The sequence below is a fragment of the Peromyscus californicus genome, unplaced genomic scaffold, assembly GCF_007827085.1.
Source record: "Peromyscus californicus insignis strain IS unplaced genomic scaffold, ASM782708v3 Scaffold_4__1_contigs__length_199733344, whole genome shotgun sequence".
In the NCBI taxonomy this organism is placed as follows: domain Eukaryota; kingdom Metazoa; phylum Chordata; class Mammalia; order Rodentia; family Cricetidae; genus Peromyscus; species Peromyscus californicus.
Window position 1 is genome coordinate 51,790,348 of NW_026294562.1, and position 17,695 is coordinate 51,808,042.

Genomic DNA, 17,695 nt, shown 5'->3' on the forward strand with positions numbered 1-17,695 from the left:
CAATGTGTGGGAAATGGTTAAGTGTGCTGAAGGGTGGTCAAGGCCTTCCTCTAGAGTCCCCTCACTTCTGGTGGGCCTTTAGAGCCTTGGCTTGCTTCCTTCATCCCAGCATAGAACAGTGGGTGGCCCCGGGCATATAACAAAAAAACCTGTGCAGCTCCTCTTGGGGACTTTAGTTTCCAGGCAAGAATGAGACTGGACCCCTTGGTGGTTTGAGGGATCTTGGAGGATGCAGAATAAGTAATGGCGTTGGAACAGGGCCTGTAGGAGGAAGCACTATTCCGTATGTAGCTTGGGGGACTACTGGTGAGTCCCGCCCCCGTCCCCCTCCCCGCCTCTAGGCCTATGCTCACCTACCGGGTGGACGCCGACAAGGGCTTCAACTTTTCGGTGGGTGACGACGCTTTTGTGTGCCAGAAGAAGAACCACTTCCAGGTGACCGTGTACATCGGCATGCTGGGTGAGCCCAAGTATGTGAAGACGCCAGAGGGCCTCAAGCCACTGGACTGCTTCTACCTGAAGCTGCATGGAGTGAAGGCAGGTTTGGGGTCTGGCTGGGAAGGGAGAGCAGCAGGACCAGGGAGCTCCAAGACACAAGTGATGAGGAGACACCCCACAGCTGTATCTCATGGCTGCCCTCCACCTCCACCTCTTCTAGTGCCAGCCACCTAGATGTGGGCCTGCTCGGACCTCACCATCTCCCTTATGCCTTGCCTTCCTCCCCACCCCAGACCTCAAGGCTTCACCTCCAAGCCAAGACCCATCCTCTGGCCCTCTAACGGATGCCTCAGCTCTCAGAACCAAACCAAACTCCCTGCCCTCTCCCCTGCTCCACCTCAGAGTCCTGGCTACTCAAGCCAGATATCTAGGGACCCTCCTAACCTCAGCTTGCTGTACACTTGGCTCTGTTTGGAGGCTCTGGAGTAGCCCTTACCTCTACCCCTCGGCCTCTCCTTTGGCTTGAGCCATTCCCATCCCATGTCTGAATATCCAATCAGCTTCTACTCTGGCCCCAATCCCCATGACACATGTGGTTGCAGTATACCCCTTCCTTCCCAAGACTCCAGAGTCTTCCCACTGTCTTCTAAGCTGTGCCCGCAGGGCCTTAGAAATCCATCCCCGTGTGTGCTGGGTCCCACATTTGCACTCCTTGAGATGCCCTCCTGAAGTCCCATCCCAGTCCTATCCCATTCCTCTTGGCAGACGCCATCCTGTTGCCCCTCTGGGAAACCTCCCCCAAGGCCCTTTGTGACTGAGGGGTTCCATAGCACAGCTACTGGAGCCCATGAGCTCCCTGGGGGCAAGACAAGGTGTGTCTGATTCTGTCACAGGCTGGGCCTGGCGTGTTGGCATGGTTCAGCCACTGTTTCTGAGAGGCTATGGGTATATGAGAGTGACTGAGATGCGCTCTCTCTCTCTCTCTCTCTGTGTGTGTGTGTGTGTGTGTGTGTGTGTGTGTGTGTGTGTGTGTGTGTGTGTGAGGGGGCTGGCTGCAGGCGAGAAGAGTGTGCAGGTATGGGTATGGGTCATAAGACTAACTGGAAAACACATGGGTGTGCATGGAGAAGTTAGGGAGTCAGATGACACGGTGACGTGTTGACATCATGGAGGTGACCATACATCACCATACGGAAGCAGCGGAAGTAATGAACTGTGAGCTGACATGAAGGCAATGTGTGTCATTGAAGTGGCTTGGGAGTGTGGAGTGTGGATGGGGAGGCCCCTGAGTTTGTGAGAAAGTGAAGTGGAGGCAGAATTCTGCTGCAGACCAGGGCGAAGGGATGAAGGAGGAAAAGACCAGGAGGGGAACCTTGTCCTGAGGTGCCCTGGGCCCGTTCCTCTCCAGCTAGAGGCCCTGAACCAGTCTATCAACATTGAGCAGTCACAGTCGGACAGAAGCAAGAGGCCCTTCAACCCTGTCACGTGAGTGTCCAGCCCTGTGGGGGTGGTGCCGGGAAGGGCCCATCTTAGACCTGGCCAGGGAGACGGGCAGGCGCGCACGGTGTTCTTTGCCTGCGGTTGCTCTGCTGCACGGCTCCTGGCAGCCTCCTTTTCTGCTCCCTGAGCATCTGCTCGTCCTCTGCAGGGTCAATCTTCCCCCTGAGCAGGTCACAAAGGTGACCGTGGGGCGCCTCCACTTCAGTGAGACCACTGCCAACAACATGCGAAAGAAAGGCAAGCCCAACCCTGACCAGAGGTGAGCAAGCCAGCCTGGCCGCATGAGCCTCTCCCTTCGGAGCAACGGGTCAAATAGGGGCCTCCATGGGGCCAGCCAGGGACAGGGTCCACAACGGGAACCTGAGGTTCAAATATTTGGCAGATTTAGGGACTCAGGCTCTGAAGACTGACGTTTGAGTTCAAAAGCAGTTCTGGGGCTCCTAGTGGTGGACCCAGAGAGGAATTTTGCCCCCTAGTGGAGGCTCCTGTTTCTCCTCCGGGATACTGGAATAACTCCATCTCCCGGGGTGTGATGACAGAGTGAGGCTATGTGCCCAGGCACCTGGCCCAGGGAGGGTGGCTAGGGGCACCCCTGAGTGTTACTGAGTCCCCGGTGTATCCCAGGTATTTCATGCTGGTGGTGGCCCTCCAGGCACATGCGCAGAACCAGAACTACACACTGGCAGCCCAGATCTCAGAGCGCATCATTGTGCGGGTGAGAGTCATCTCCCCCCAGGGGCAACACCGCCCTTGAGCTGGAAGAAATGGCATCAAGAAAATACTATGGGATGGGGTTGGGTTGACGTGTAGCTCTTGGTGGGCACTGGTTGGTTGTGTGGCCTTGGGCTTCGTGACCCTATCTAGGCCGCAGGGTCCTTTTCACTGTAAAGCACGAAGGTGGATCACACCTAGCAGTCTCCTGGGTCCCACAAGTGACTCAATGTTGTCACAATGAACAGGGCAGTTGATTGAACGTGGCGGGGCAAGGAGACTTGACTAGGAAGGGTGTTCCTGGGGTTTCCCCTTTTCTCAGGGCCCTGAAGCTCCCCCTAACTCCAAGACTGATCCAGATCCAACTTGCCGTAGGCCTCTAACCCAGGCCAGTTTGAGAGTGACAGTGACGTTCTGTGGCAACGGGCACAGCTGCCAGACACCGTCTTCCACCATGGCCGTGTGGGCATCAACACAGACCGGCCCGACGAGGCACTGGTTGTGCATGGCAATGTCAAGGTCATGGGATCTCTCATGCATCCTTCAGATTTGCGGGCCAAGGAGCATGTACAGGAGGTAGGGTTGAGGCCATGGGTGAGGGGGCAGTGCTGTGGGTGATGAGTAGGACCAGTGGGAAGGATGCCAGGGTAGGGGTGGGGAGGCTGACTCTGCACCTCTGTACCAGAGTCTCCCTTCCACACTGCAGCCCCCAGGCTGCCATCCAGCTGTACCTGAGGCCTGCTCTGGAGGAGGGGAGGAGGGTTCAGCATTGGCTCTATCCCCTGGCAGGTGGACACCACTGAGCAGCTGAAGCGGATCTCGCGGATGCGGCTGGTGCACTACAGATACAAGCCTGAGTTCGCTGCCAGCGCAGGCATTGAGGCCACCGCACCAGAGACAGGTAGAGATGTGCCTGTGTCCTCAAGCTCTGACCAGTCTGTCCTATCTCTTGGGACCTGTTCCCAGAACCCCCTGCATTGATCTTTGGAGTCCCACCCTCTGAAATATTGACCCCTCTGCTACTGGACTATCATGCCTCCCACGTCTTTGGATCCCTGCCCCTGGACTCATCATCCTAAGTGTCACCTGGCCTGAAATGTTTGTCACACAGCATACAGAGACTTTGCATCCTCTCAGGACCCCACCTCCTTCCCCTAAGACACCGCTAGGATCCTACCTTCCCCCAAAATCTCACATCCTGAGCCTGGGAACTTCTAGTCTGTGAACATTTGTCTGAGGGAGCCCCTGCTCCAGGGCTCCTCAAAACTCAACTCTCAGGTACTTCTCCAGGAAGCTACGAGCAGCTATGGGCAGGACCCCCAGTCACACAACACACCCTTGGCTTGTCCCCAGGTGTCATCGCACAGGAAGTGAAGGAGATCTTGCCTGAGGCTGTGAAGGACACAGGAGATGTAGTCTTTGCCAACGGGAAAACCATAGAGAACTTCCTGGTAGTGAACAAGGTCAGTTATGGGGGACTGGATGAAGCTCTGGGACAGAGGGGCTAGCCAGCTGGGGGCACTGGCTGGCAGAGGGAGGAAGGAAGAACTTTCCTCCTAGTACCTCCAGAGTCCCTCCCCACCACACAGGAAGGGGGCCAGTATTCAAGATGAAGGGACAAGTTAACCCCTGGAGGCTGTCTGGTACAGGGCAAGTTGAATCCCACTGAGGTTGCATTCCCATCAATTTGATTGAGCCCCATCAATTAAAAGAGGATAGCTCAGTGTGTCACGTAGTTGTCTCAAGACTCGAAGGTATGGTTTATTATGAAGGGAATATCTGCACTTAGTGTCATGAACCTTGTGCACAGAAACAGACAGATGACACATTTTACCTGCCTGAGGGAGCAGATCCAAGGGCTGGCGCTCTGGCTTGAGAGAGCAAGGCTGTTCAGGTAGATATTCAGCCTAGGCAGGGGGCAAAAGACATGCTGTGTGAACCAGGGCTTGGCTGGAGCAGAGGCCACCTCCAGGCAGGGATGTGTCTAGGGCCTCTGTTGGCTGTGGAGAGTGGGGACTCTGCTCCTGCCCCCCATCCAGCCCGCAGCTTGGGGACTTCTTGGGCTGCTGATGGTGTCCTCAAGGCTGTTGCTGCCTGGCAGGAGCGAATCTTCATGGAGAATGTGGGGGCTGTGAAGGAGTTATGCAAACTGACAGACAACCTGGAGACGCGCATTGATGAGCTGGAGCGCTGGAGCCACAAGCTGGCCAAACTGCGTCGTCTTGACAGTCTCAAGTCAACGGGCAGCTCTGGCGCTTTCAGGTAGGGTACCGGGCGGGGCTGGGGGGCAGGAGAGACCTCCTTCTGGAAAGCATCCTGACCCCTTGTCCTCTTACTGCAGCCATGCAGGGAGCCAGTTTAGCCGGGCAGGGAGTGTCCCCCACAAGAAGAGGCCCCCTAAGGTGGCCAGTAAGGTGAGGCTGTGCAGGGTTGGGAGGCTCATAGGGCCAGGGCTTCCTTATCTCCACGGCCTCCCCCTTTCCAGCTGGCACCATTCCAACCTCGTCAAACTCCAGCTCTAACCCCTCCCCCTCTCCGCTCTTGACCTTGTGGCCCTTCTAGCCCTGCCTGCTCCCTTTCCCTTTGACCGTGAAGAATGGTGGTGGGGAGACTGGGCCAGGAAGGAGGGTTCCTAAGTCCACCATCTTCTGCTGTGTTCTCTCCCCTTGGTCGCCAGTCATCACCAGTGGTCCCAGACCAGGCCTGCATCAGTCAGCGCTTCCTGCAGGGAACTATCATTGCTCTGGTGGTGGTCATGGCCTTCAGGTGACTTGTCTCTTAGATTCTGGGGAGGGCTGGAAGGGAGAGTAGAGCTGCCTACCCCAGTGGGTCAGATGGGCCTGGGTCCAGGCCCTGGAGTTGGGGAGGACCACGGACTGGGAATCAAGCAGCTGAGGTTGGGGAAGGTGGGCTGCCTAGTCTGTCTCCTCCCCTGGGGTCTGGGAAGGGCTATTTGCAGGCATCACCTGGGAAGACCACAGAGTCTGCCATGGAGAGACGGTGTTGGGTGGTGGCTTGCATTCAGACAGTGACCCTTTTCTGTGGCTCCCAGCGTGGTGTCCATGTCCACACTGTATGTGCTGAGCCTGCGCTCCGAAGAGGACCTGGTGGATGCTGATGGGTATGTCCCTACTAAGCTCTCTGGCCAGGTGGGACTAATGGAGGGTGGCCTGGGTCAGAGGCATCTCTCTCTAACGGGGTCCAACCTTAGGCTTATAGTCTGCCAGAGCCTGTTGGGGTGGGAGGGGAGGTCTCCTGTATAGTGGGTGCTTTCTGCAGGCCCTCTCTGGCCTGCTCAGTACTCCTTCAGGCAGTCCATCTGGAGAACACTTGTAGGAAGAAGGAGTGCCAGGAAGGAGGGCCAGAGCAGGACCTTGGGCTCTGTCTGTCGCTGTCACGCCCCAGCTCCTGGGGCTACCTCTGACTGTGTCTTTTCTTTCTCCTCCCCTGTGCCTGTCTCCCTCCTGGTCTCTCTATTGTCTCTTAGCTCTCTTGCCGTGTCCACTTCCTGTCTCCTGGCCCTGCTCCGGCCCCAGCATCCTGGGGGGAGTGAGGCCATGTGCCCATGGTATGTGTCTGACCAAACACCCCTCCCTCCTCTGCCTCCTGCTACCCTCCTTCCTGCTTCTGCTCCACATTCCCTCTCCACCACCTCCTGCCCACCCCTGCTTCTCTGGGACTCCTAGCCCTCCTACCCCCGGACCTCGGGCTCTCCCAATGCCTCTGAGCTCAGCCTACCCTTCCTTAGCAGGTCCAGCCAGAGCTTTGGGACCACGCAGCTCCGACAGTCCTCTGTGACCACCGGCATGCCAAGCACACAGCCCTCTTTGCTGCTGGGTGTGTGTCTGGAGGGATGAGGTGGGGCAGGTGGCTGGGTGTGGGGCTCCAGGGTCCTCCTCCAGCTCATAGAGCTTCTGGCTTCCTCAGTTACCAATTCAGCCTCAGGTCCAGCTCTCCGTACCTTGGACCTGTGCTCCAGCCAGCCCTGCCCCGTCATCTGCTGCTCCATTCCCACCTCCAGTCCTGTTACAGATCCTAGCCTTGGACCCATGGCTACCCCTGCTCCAAGCCCCAGGCCCAGCCCCAGCCCCAGCCCCAATCACTCAGGTATGGATGTTTTAGGGGCAGGACCAGGGTGGGCAGGGGTGTTTGGTATTATTTGCATCCAGAGAAAGGCCCCAGAGGGAAAGTGGGAGGGATTCCTGGATTGGAGGGGGGGGTCACCCCCATGGGAACCAGAAAACACAAGAGGGTTCACAGAAGCCCAGGACAGGAGGCAGCTGGTTCTCCTTTTCTCAGCTTATCTTTGCTTCTGTCTATAGGCCCCAGCCAGATGGCCCCGCTGCCAGTCACCAACATCAGAGCCAAATCCTGGGGCATTTCAGCTAATGGCATCGGCTATTCCAAGCACTCCAAAAGCCTGGACCCTCTAGCCAGTCCTGTGGTCCCCTTTCCTGGGGGGCAGAGCAAGGGCAAGAACATCCCCAGCTTCGGTCTCCACAGTCGTGCCCGCAGAGGAGCCCCTCAACCCAGCCCAAGCCCTGCCCAACTTGCTCAGACCCAGGGCCAGCTAGGTACTTGCCCTCTCAACTCTTCATAGCTGGCCCAGCCACGAGGCTGCCTGGGCACAGAACTGTCAGTCAGCAGACACTAGGGGTCAGGCAGAAGCCTCATGTAGATCATGTCATTTAGCCCTCACAAATTGGATGGAGCGATGGCCCAGGAGGCAAAGTACTTGCTTTGAACATATGAAGACCAAAATTCGACCCCTAGAACGTACCAGGTGTGGTGGCACACGCTTGTAATCCCAGGGATAGCAAGATGGAGGCAGAGACTGGCAGATCCCTGGACCTCACTGGACAGCTAGCCTAGCCTATTTGATGAAGTTCCAGCTAGTGAGAGACCCTGTCTCGGACAAAAAGAGGAAGGCACTGTTGCCATGGTTCCAGTGAGGAACTGGAGACTTAGGTGAAGGGTCCTATAGCCCATCATCAGGCCAGCTAAAATTATGTCTCCACTTGGCCAAATTCCAGATCATGTTCGCTCTGTCTCTATGCCAAGGTGGAGAGGATGAGGTCCTAGGACCTCAGCCTCAAATCTTTGGTTTTCACCAAGGTAGAACTCTTTAGCACCAAAGTGTTCTTTCAGGCTGACTTGTGTGTATTCTCTGGGCTCCCGGTAGCCTTAACCAGTGTCTCTACACTGAGATGTGGGCTTCCTCACTTTGACTTTGTGGCTTAGCAAACAGAAACCTAGACACTGTGGGCTGTGCAGAGACAGATGTTCAGAGTGGTGGGGCAGCTCCAAGGGTGGGGAGCTCACCTCTGCTCCATGGATGCTCGGGACAGATATGATGCTCGGGACAGATATGATGCTCGGGACAGATATGATGCTCGAGACAGATATGATGCTCGGGACAGATATGATGCTCGAGACACACATGGCTCTGCCTGAGTGTGCAGAGGTGAAGACACCTCAAAGTGATGGGTCCCCAGGAGTAGGGAGGGAGCTTAGTCTAGGGCAACCAAGGAGGGAAGCAACCAGAGAAGGCTTCCCTAGAGGACGTGACATTGAACCATCTTTGAAAGACATCTGGGGGTTGCCTATGAGGAAAGCCATCGTGTCTGTATCAGGTGGCTTCACAGGGTATTGTGGGTGCTGCTAGAGACCTTGGGTTTATGCCTCAAAGAACTGAAAATGTACCAGGTCAGGCAAATGTTCAGAGGCCAGTGACCACAGCTCCCCACTTCTGGGGTAAACGACTAGGCAGCAGCAAGCCCGAGACATCAAAATGCACATACATCCTCAACTCGCCGCTGCTTGTGACTCCTTAGTAGTGGGTTTGCTCCACGAGGACCACATGCTGGAGGCAGCCCCAGTTGTGTGTACTGCTCTTCTGCCCTTCCATGGCTGGTTTCTGGCTGCCAGGGTGATCCCTGCTGAACCCAGGGCTGGGAAGAAATGTGTGTGGCCAGGAGCAGAGGCCTGAGAATGCGTTCCTGTACATTGCTGGTCCAGGAAAGACCTCTACCTGCTTCTGGGTGACTTGGTTCTATGAAGGAGGCAGACCTCAGGCTCATAGGAACTAGCTGGTTCTAGAGCAGCTGGGACAGGAGTGTGGTGTGATTCTGTTGTGAGGGTCTGGGAAGAAGACTTATTGCTCTCACTGAGGGGTGAGTGGGAGTCCCAGTGGCTGTCATTTATAATTCTACCCTGTCCCCTTCCTCACTGCCCAACAACCTCTCTTCTTACAGACCCAGTGCCATCCCTGACCTCCATCCAGCTGCTGGAGAATTCCATGCCTATTACTTCCCAGTATTGTGTGCCAGAGGATGCCTGCAGGTAGGCTGGGCTCCCTCCTGCCACTCCTAAGAGGGCCCCTCAGGTGCCATGAGTCCAAGGAGTTTGGATGCTCAGATTGTGGCCCTTTGAGGAGGAACTTTTCCCACAAGTTTGGGCAGGGCTTCAGTACAGAAGGAGGCTGAGGAAGAGAGAGGGAGGCTGGCAAAGTGGCCTTGCTGAGGTACCATCTTTGCCCCTTTAGGCTTGGAAACGTCACCTACCACATCCCTGTCAGCAGCAGCACGCCACTGCACCTCAGCCTGACCCTACAGATGAAGTGAGTGCTGGTGTAGGGGAGGGAGGGAACCATGAGGAAGCCTCCAGAGCCTCTGAAAAGTCAAAGCTGAGTGTCCCCTACATTCCTTACACAGAGGGCCCGGGCTGCCTGGGGAAGGGCTGCAGAGGGGTTATAAGCCCCTGCCTCACTGGGACTACATGGGATGGTGGGTGGGATTGGCTGTGTGGGAGATGGGGGAGCTACAACTACTCAGATGGGAAGCCCATTGCATTAACCCACTTATTCCCTAGTTCCTCTGCCCCTGTGTCCGTGGTGTTGTGTAGCCTGACGTCAAAGGAGGAGCCCTGTGAGGAGGGGGGCTTTTTGCAGAGGCTCCACCCCCATCAGGACACCCAGGTAGGGGCAGCGAGGAAGCTGTGCACTGGTCAGGGCTCAGACCTTCCTCTTCTCTGGGTAGTGATCACCAAATGATGGAAAGCAGAGTGCAAGGGTGTCTACTGGAACACACCCAGCTGGGCCCCTGTGTCTGGGGGAGGGGCCGTGCATCTCAGTCTTCATTCATCCATTCTGTTGGGCACCTCCATCTCCTGTGACAGTGGCCAGGGGAGGAGAGCTTATAGGGACTGATCTGGGATGAGCATGTAGTGCCCACTGCAGGCAGAGCTGAGCTCCCCACCCCCACTCCCCGGGAGGCAAGTGTGGAGTCCACAGCCCTCAGACTCAGGGCAAGGCGGTGATTGACAGATGGTGTTAGAAGAGCCCTGGACTCAAGGTAGAAGGCTTCCTTGAGGTCCTGTTGCAGCCCAGCTCATGGCCATTTTTGCTCAGTTGTGTTTATTCAACAAGTATCTGTTCAGGCCTCTCTTGTCTCCTTTCCTGAGCTTCCAAGAACCTGTTCTCCAGGGAGGGAGAGAAGACATGCATAAAATACCTTGAGCTGAGGAGGGAGTAGACGAGGGTCCCAAGGGAGGAGAGGGGATCCATGGCCTTACAAAGAGGGACACTTAAGAGCAGAGGGACAGCCCATGAGTCACTTTTAGCAGTGGGGCCCTGGCCTAAACCCACACAACACAGGCCAAGTCAAAGCCTTAGGTAAGACAGGTAAGCTGTTCACGGCTGGTCCCCATGCCATGCTGTGATAGATAGCCACAACGACCTGGGTTGAACCCAGCTCTGCCATATGTGCATCTTGAGGAGGCAAGTGACGGTTTCCTGTCTGAGATGCAGATGGTAGCAGTTGTGGGCAGGGTTAACGAGACACTTGCATAAGCCTAGTGCACAAGGAGCTCCAAGACAAAGGGAGGCCAGGGCTAGGAAAGGCAGGACATGGGAGGGTGGCTGCCCCTGCTCTCTCAGTGGAACATGCTCACCCTGGGTTGTAATAGTCATGGCGAGAGGAATGATGGTTAGGACAAGGCTGCCCTGACCTTTCTCTTCCTTCTCTCTCTAGGGCACCTCTCATCGGTGGCCAGTGACCATCCTGTCCTTCCGTGAATTCACATACCACTTCCGGGTGGCATTGCTGGTGAGCACACAGGCCCTCCTGCCCACAGAGGCAGAGGGCGTGTCTATGCAGTGTGGGCCTTGGGAGAAGAATAAGGGCTTTGCGAAGCATGGTGGGGCTTGGGGCAACGACCTCACCCATCCTCACATCCCTTCCGCACAGGGTCAGGCCAACTGCAGCTCAGAGGCCGTCATCCAGCCGGCCACAGACTACTACTTCCACTTCTACCGCCTGTGTGACTGAGCCGTCTCCCGAGGCAGTGCCACAGCCAGGATCGGTTCCCCTGGGCCCTCAACACTGGATGCCAATGTGTTACACTGGAGCCTGCTGCAGGCCAGCTTTCTGCTCTTCACTGCCTCCCCTTGACTGGGGAGACTGGAAATCTTCACACTGGAGCTGCTGGGCAAGCTGGTCCACCCTCACACTGCATAGAGGGGGCTAGAGTGACCAGCATCCTGGGCCTTCCTTCTGGCCACCTCCTTGGGGCAGCACAGGACCAATTCATGGCTGTCTAGATATGGTTGCTGGAGGGCTGGGTGCAGGGGCCCTGTAGGCACGGCGAAGCTATGGCCCTGACTGGTCCACTCCCTCCCACTCTCCTTGCATTTCCTTATGAGCTGTGGTGGAGAGAAGGCCTGTGGGGGTTGGACCCAGACCTGTAACACCTAGCTGGACCCCATGAATCCATGGAGAGCTGATAACTCTCACCCTTTATGCTGTTCCCAGGAGGGACAGCTTGGTAGTAGACTTTCTGGGGTTTGACTGTTACACTAGACCTGGATTTCTAAGCTCTAATGTGGCTGGTTCAGGAGAGTTCTCCCTGGGAGAGATTAGCTCTTAAGAATCCCTGAAGCAGTCAGGGCCAGCCCTGGATGGCTGGAGAAGCTGCCCTTGTGCCTTACTTAAGTCTACTGGTGCCTGATGGAGTCACCCTCACAGACCTGAACCAGTGGGGCCAATAAGTCAGGTAAGCCTTGGACCCCTGAACTTGGAGTATCCTAGAAGGGGAGGTGCCCTTGTGAGCTCCCAAGATCTGTGTTCCTGGGAGTTGCCCAAGCTCATGATGGAGTTAGTAACACGATCATTCTCTGAGCAGAGGAGCAGGAATCCCTGCAAGCAGGAGGCTGGTTTTCGCTGGAAGGTGGATGCAGATAACTTTTATTAATGATGTAATTACTAAATGCACTTAAACCAGGGCAGCAAGGAGTAGGAAGGAGCTGGAAAGCTGAGTGGGCCTCAGTTTGGAGGGATACTAGTAGACAGGAAGACCCTGGTCTCCCCCAGATCAAAGTTCCTCTCTCCAGGCTTGGATCCATGCTTGGTGGGCCCCATCTCCGCCTCTTCCACCTCCAGGAGAGGAGTGGTGGGTTTGGGTTAAAAGATTTTACTCAAGTGACAGCTTCAGCATTTCTTAGCAGTACCTGCAGCATTCTGAGGTCACATGCAGCTCCTGGAAGGAGGGCTGCAGTCATTCAGCCACATGTCATGGGGTCAGCAGTGGGAAGGGAACGGCTCGTACCTTGTGGTATTCTGACCCTTTGGACACCCGGCCTTGCCTTTTCCAACCTCCCATTCTCAGCCCTAAATGGGAAGCCTTTCTATAGGGGAGCCGAGTCCGAGAAGCCCATGAACCGTGGGTCCTGCCATGGATCTCAAAGCACTTATCCTCAGGATAGGGAAACAACAGGGATACCTTGCCCCCAAGCTTTCTCCCTGACTTGGCTCCATCCCTTCATTCTGCCATAGGAATCACGGTCCCCACAACGGGCCATGCCTGCCTTAAACCACTTCGTTCTGCCCTCCCACAGCGTATTCTTCCTGCAGTGCCTAAGACTGTCCAGCCCCACGGCTTTTAGTAGCATGCTGGAGCTCCCTCACCAGAGGGGGATGTGTTCTTGGACTGTGGCCCCTCAGTCCTTAACTGGAAAGTGACCCTCCACTACCCCTGGAGTCCATCTGGACACAGCCAGCCTAGGCCAATTGGCAGCTGCCTGTCTGCACACCTGGGGAGCGGTCCTCAGTGTGAGGTGGGGCCAAACGTGGGCTCCAAGCTGCTTGAGGGGGTCAACCTTGGACCAAAGTTGCCTTAAGCCCCAAGTATAAAAGGGCTTAGGGGAAGGTAAAAGGGCCACAGGTTGGAAGCTGACAGCCTGGCTGGTCCTCCCTTCCTCTCTCCCTTCTGGTGGGTTCCTATAGCCACTGGGCTAATCTCCCCCTTGCTTTAAGCTGTATATAGCCCCCCAGGACAGACCCCTGCCCATGATTTACCCCTTAGTGGCCTGTGTGTTCATAGTGCCCCCTTGCCGTTAACTCCCCATCTTCTCCCTGAACTCTGACTCCTATTTATCACGTACTCACTGACTCTGAGGAATGCAGAGGGAAGCCATTGGGCCTACTTGCTTCCTGTCCCCGAAACTGTCCTTTTCTTCTGAAGTAAATATACATATATAAATAAATGTATAAATACTGCTTTGTATCTGAACTTGCCTCCTGGCGTCTTCTTGAGATTGTTCTGATGGGAGGGGAGCCATCTCAGGCCAAGCTGGCTAGAATCTAGTTTCTGAGGGGCCTAGAATATCCTGGCCCCCACACCAGAGGGCCAGAGAGCCACTCCAGATCTTCATGCCCCTCATTCTTGGATTTGAGGGTTGTGTTGGCCACATGCACCTCCAGCAAACCTCCTCCATGGACCTGCCACTGCCCACCTGGAAAGAACCTAGCTCAGGGAACAGGTTGGGCCTGGAGGACCACAGCCACAGAATGGTGGCTGAGTCCAGGGAAGACTGGCCCAGGGTAGAACTGACCGGAGCAGTTTGCTCGAAAACAACTTAAAAGTAGGCCTGGACCCTTCCCATTGGCAGGTAAGCTTCAAAGTAACGACAAGACAACACTGCCACACAGCCCTGGCCCAGGAAGAGAACACCAACTCCCAGCATCAGGTGAAAGGCAGCTAAGAAGTGGGAGAGGGTGGGAGTTTACAGTCAAGGAGACCCCAGTAGCCCCACCCCCGCCCCCAAATGGACACGAGGCAGGTCTGTCACACATCTGTCTTTATTGTAAACAGCAGGTGGGACACTTGGAGCAATGGTAAAAAATTAATTTACAAAAGCAGGGACTTGGTGAAGCTGCCTGGTGGGTACCTGGAAGAGGAAAGCAGAATTAAGAATGAGCCCAATGACCTTCTACAGCCCCTCCCTGTAGCCCCAGGCTCCTTGAGCACAAGGGCTGTGCAAGAGTCACTGAAGATGGTCACCAGAATGGATTTTCAGTAACCTGTTTGGTGCTTATCTGTTTTAATTCCCAGATCCTTTCCAAGTCACTGGTATGACTTGGAAGAATGCAGATGTAAAAACACAGGTAGCCCTCACCCACAGCCCTACCAAGTACACCCCAAAGCTTGAGTGAGGCCTTGTGTAATGTGGAGAACTCAGAACTGACACACCAGGTCACACTTGGCTCAAATCCCCATGAGGGTGGGGAGAGAGTCCTGATGTACCCCAGTGTTTCTGTCCCCATGGCGCACTGATATATATGGCTGCAGGAGGCTTCTTCAGGCATGTATCATCTTGTTACAGCTCTTACCCTTGTGGACTCATACGTAGATGCCAACCCAGAGCAGGAGGAAGAGGACTCCAAAACCCATGAAGAGTGAGGCCACCAAGGAGATGAGGAGCTCTTTGTAAATATCACGTGTGTACTTGGTGGAGGTGACCTCGTAACTAGGCCAGTTAAGGAGAAGCAGAGAGAGCCGGGCGGTGGTGGCGCACGCCTTTAATCCCAGCACTTGGGAGGCAGAGGAAGGCAGATCTCTGTGAGTTCAAGGCCAGCCTGGTCTCCAGAGCGAGTTCCAGGACAACCAGGGCTATACAAAGAAACCCTCTTTCAAAAAACAAAAGACAAGCAAAGATGGACTACAGTGAAGGAGCTGTCTAGGATTACTCAATGTGGGGAAACACAGGCTAAGGGCTTCCTGGGAGGCTTGTCTGGCTTGGTGCAGCCAGGCAGAGGGGTCCAAGAGATGACATAGGCTCCAATGCTCCACAGCATACCTCTAACACCCACGAGGAAAAGAAGCCCACAGTAGTTAGGCCAATCACCTCTAATCACATCTTACTCATGGTACAGCTAAGACTAGGCACCAGACTTCCTCACACTTGAGCATATCCCTGCTTAAATCACCTTCCTGCTGGTGCAGTGGTGTACACCTGTAATCCCAGCACTCTCTAGAGGCAGAGGTAGGTGGACCCTTGTGAGTTTCGGCCATGTCTGCACAGTGAGACCCTGTCTCAAAACAAAACCAATCCCCTAAATACCAACAAACCATCTTTCGAACCTTAGTTCTGTCTCAAGAACAAACTGAACTAACGTAAAGTTGGAAACCAAGGCCATGGCCTGCCCTGGGCATCACCAGCCTCCTCCTATACTCACCTTGTCTCAACCCCACCTAAAGGAAAAAAGTAGCAGGGTGTAGTTATCCAATGTGGAGAAACCAATGTGGTTTCTCCCTCAGTTCTTTGGCCACTAATTCTGGCTCCCTGGCTGTTTAATAAAAGGATACACGAAGAACCAGGCGGTGAAGAACATGCCGATGGCCAGAAGTACCACAGTCAGGTGTGGGAAGACAGCTGGGTTGACCGGGCTGGTGTACCTACTCATGGCCTCGAGCTCCTAGGGAAGAAAGGAGATCAATCTTAGTTTCAATCTGGGGAGACTCTGGAGCAGCTATGTACTACTGAGACTGTTAGAGGCACACTTCAGCCTGGGAAATGGAGAACTCCTTCAAGTGATTCACTATGGGAATGGAAATTCCAATAATTTTGTGTGTGTGTGTGTGTTTGTGTATGTATATATATATATATATGTATATGTATATGTATATATGTGTAAGCATTTTTAAAGTTTATAAATTTAGCTACTCTGCATGTATATGGGTGTAGCATGGGGAGGTCAAAGGACAACTTGCAAAAGCTGGTTTTCTCCTTCCATCATGTGGATCCCAGGGACTGACCTCAAGTCACCAGGCTTGACACAGCAGGTGTATTTACCTGCTGAACCATTTTGCAGGTCAGCCTCACTACCCACTTTCTTTTTAAATTTGTGAGGGGGTTAAAGGACAACTTTCTGAGAGTCACCTTCTGCTGTGTTTGAGGCAAGGTCTCTCTTTTTTCTCTGTTTTTTGTTTTGTTTTGTTTTGTTTGGGGGGGTCACTGTGACGCGCACCCCAGGTTAGTTGGCCCTCAGGTTTCTGAGTGCTTCTGCTTCCATTTGCCACCTTGCTATGAGTTCTGGGATTACCACAACTGGCTTTGAAAAATAATGTGGGTTCTAGGATCTAGACTCAGGTCAGGCTTGCACACCAAACCCTTTTACCCACTGAACCATCTCCCCAGCCTTACAATCACATCTTAAAGTAGGGATGTGACAGGCTGTGGGGTAGAACATTTGCATAGCATACATGAAGTCTTGCGTGTGATCCCCAGCACTGGAAAAAACAAACAAACAAACAACAAAAAAAAACAGTAACAAAGCATGGAGGTGGCAGCTTTTCTTTCCATGAGATAAGAAGAGAAGCTGAGTCAGAGGCTCAGGTATAGAAAGGGATAGAGATAAATAGCTCTTAGGATTTTCTAGCCAGTGACCACTAAGACAATCATGGATCTGTCTGGAGAAAAAACACATAAAGAAAAAGCTTGCCCACAATCTCCATTGCTTTTGGACGTGTGTCCAGACTCTCAAGCACTAATCTGTGCAGGAAGCCAAAGCCTAGCACCCAGATCTCAAGTTCTAATTCAGAACTCTTTTCACTACATTAGGCGGGAACCACAGGGACATCTGGCAGAAGACAATTGTGATAATTCTGGCTTTACTGAATCATTGGAGTTTGAGTTAAGTAGTTATAATAGTACTTGTTTCACAGGTCTGATGCATGATTGGAGAAAGATAAATGTTGACACACCGAGTTTACTGCCCGGCATAGAGTAACTGCTCAATAGGCATTTGTTTCCTTCCTAAGGTTGCAGAGAAGATTATGAGATAATGCCCGTGAGAGAGCTAAACGTAAAGTTCTGTACAAATGTTAACTTCTATTGTCACTTGCCAGCCAATGCTTCTAAAGTCCAGAACATAACAACTCCCGAGAAGTAAACTGAACCCATTGTTCTAAGAGACACAGGAATTCAATTCAGTAAACAATTATGTTCCCCTTGCCCCCCTAAAAAAGCCAAAGACAATTGCGGCCATTTATGGAGCCTCCAATTGCAGGCCCAGTGTTTGGCAACAGGAATACAAAGATGAATAGAGAGCATCCCAGAACTAGATGCAGTCACTAGGAGGCGTGGCAGATAAAAGAAGCCCATGAAACGTGGCAAGAGGCGTATAGAGACTGAGAGCTCCCAGCAGACAGACAAGTGCCTGTGAGTGTTGCAAGTGTTTCACCAGGTAATGAAATTTACCCCAGGGCCTTGCAGGATGAGTTCAGCAGGCGAAACTTTCCAGAGAGCGATAATTGATCACAGGAAAGAGAAATAAAAGTGCGAAAGTATTCAAAGTGCACCCCCACGCCCCTCAGCCTTATAGTCAACGATATCATAAGGCCATTGTGATGGAAACCTCAGTCTGAGAAATCCATGACAAGGGGCTTGCCTTCCCCGTCCCCTAAGTCAAACATAGGATCCAGCAGCGACCCACCCTCGGCACACGGAATGCTGAGGGCTCCGCGGAAGAACGCGGTGTGGACCGGACACCCAGGAATCCTGGCCCACAGCCTTGTCCACAACTCCCACCATCTCACCATTTTGCCCCGCACAGGATAAACCACCGGTCCACCACCACCGGAAGAACACGTCGGCAGGAGCAAGCGCGTTGAGCAACAGGAAGAGGATGTAGTCCCTCCAGCGTGGCATTGTGGGATTTGTAGTCCCCTGGTTTCAGATGTAGCGGTAACTGGGACCATGAGGACTTGG

The 17,695-nt window shown here is 54.1% G+C and overlaps 2 protein-coding genes across 4 annotated transcripts in view; one reads left to right on the forward strand and one right to left on the reverse strand.

The window, feature by feature from the left end:
* Myrf (myelin regulatory factor) overlaps window positions 1–13,215 on the forward strand; it is a 32,436-nt gene extending 19,221 nt beyond the window's left edge. For 2 of the 3 annotated variants that reach the window (XM_052761700.1, XM_052761702.1), the window contains 20 exons: window positions 342–541; window positions 1,851–1,923; window positions 2,087–2,197; window positions 2,563–2,653; window positions 3,025–3,225; window positions 3,439–3,550; window positions 4,003–4,112; window positions 4,751–4,911; window positions 4,991–5,063; window positions 5,327–5,415; window positions 5,702–5,770; window positions 6,137–6,217; window positions 6,398–6,486; window positions 6,577–6,756; window positions 6,972–7,223; window positions 8,904–8,991; window positions 9,194–9,268; window positions 9,520–9,625; window positions 10,680–10,754; window positions 10,896–13,215. In XM_052761700.1, the coding sequence (XP_052617660.1) occupies window positions 342–541; window positions 1,851–1,923; window positions 2,087–2,197; window positions 2,563–2,653; window positions 3,025–3,225; window positions 3,439–3,550; window positions 4,003–4,112; window positions 4,751–4,911; window positions 4,991–5,063; window positions 5,327–5,415; window positions 5,702–5,770; window positions 6,137–6,217; window positions 6,398–6,486; window positions 6,577–6,756; window positions 6,972–7,223; window positions 8,904–8,991; window positions 9,194–9,268; window positions 9,520–9,625; window positions 10,680–10,754; window positions 10,896–10,976 (2,317 nt within the window). In that variant the 3' untranslated portion in view covers window positions 10,977–13,215. The remainder of the gene's footprint in view (window positions 1–341; window positions 542–1,850; window positions 1,924–2,086; window positions 2,198–2,562; window positions 2,654–3,024; window positions 3,226–3,438; window positions 3,551–4,002; window positions 4,113–4,750; window positions 4,912–4,990; window positions 5,064–5,326; window positions 5,416–5,701; window positions 5,771–6,136; window positions 6,218–6,397; window positions 6,487–6,576; window positions 6,757–6,971; window positions 7,224–8,903; window positions 8,992–9,193; window positions 9,269–9,519; window positions 9,626–10,679; window positions 10,755–10,895) is intronic. The other variant, XM_052761701.1, reaches the window with a different exon arrangement.
* Window positions 13,216–13,768: 553 nt separating this feature from the next.
* On the reverse strand, window positions 13,769–17,650 carry Tmem258 (transmembrane protein 258). The gene is given in 5 exon segments (XM_052761705.1): window positions 13,769–13,873; window positions 14,316–14,452; window positions 15,292–15,401; window positions 17,524–17,556; window positions 17,558–17,650. Coding segments are annotated over 4 exon segments (348 nt in total). The 5' UTR covers window positions 17,636–17,650; the 3' UTR covers window positions 13,769–13,873; window positions 14,316–14,325.
* Window positions 17,651–17,695: the final 45 nt, after the last annotated feature.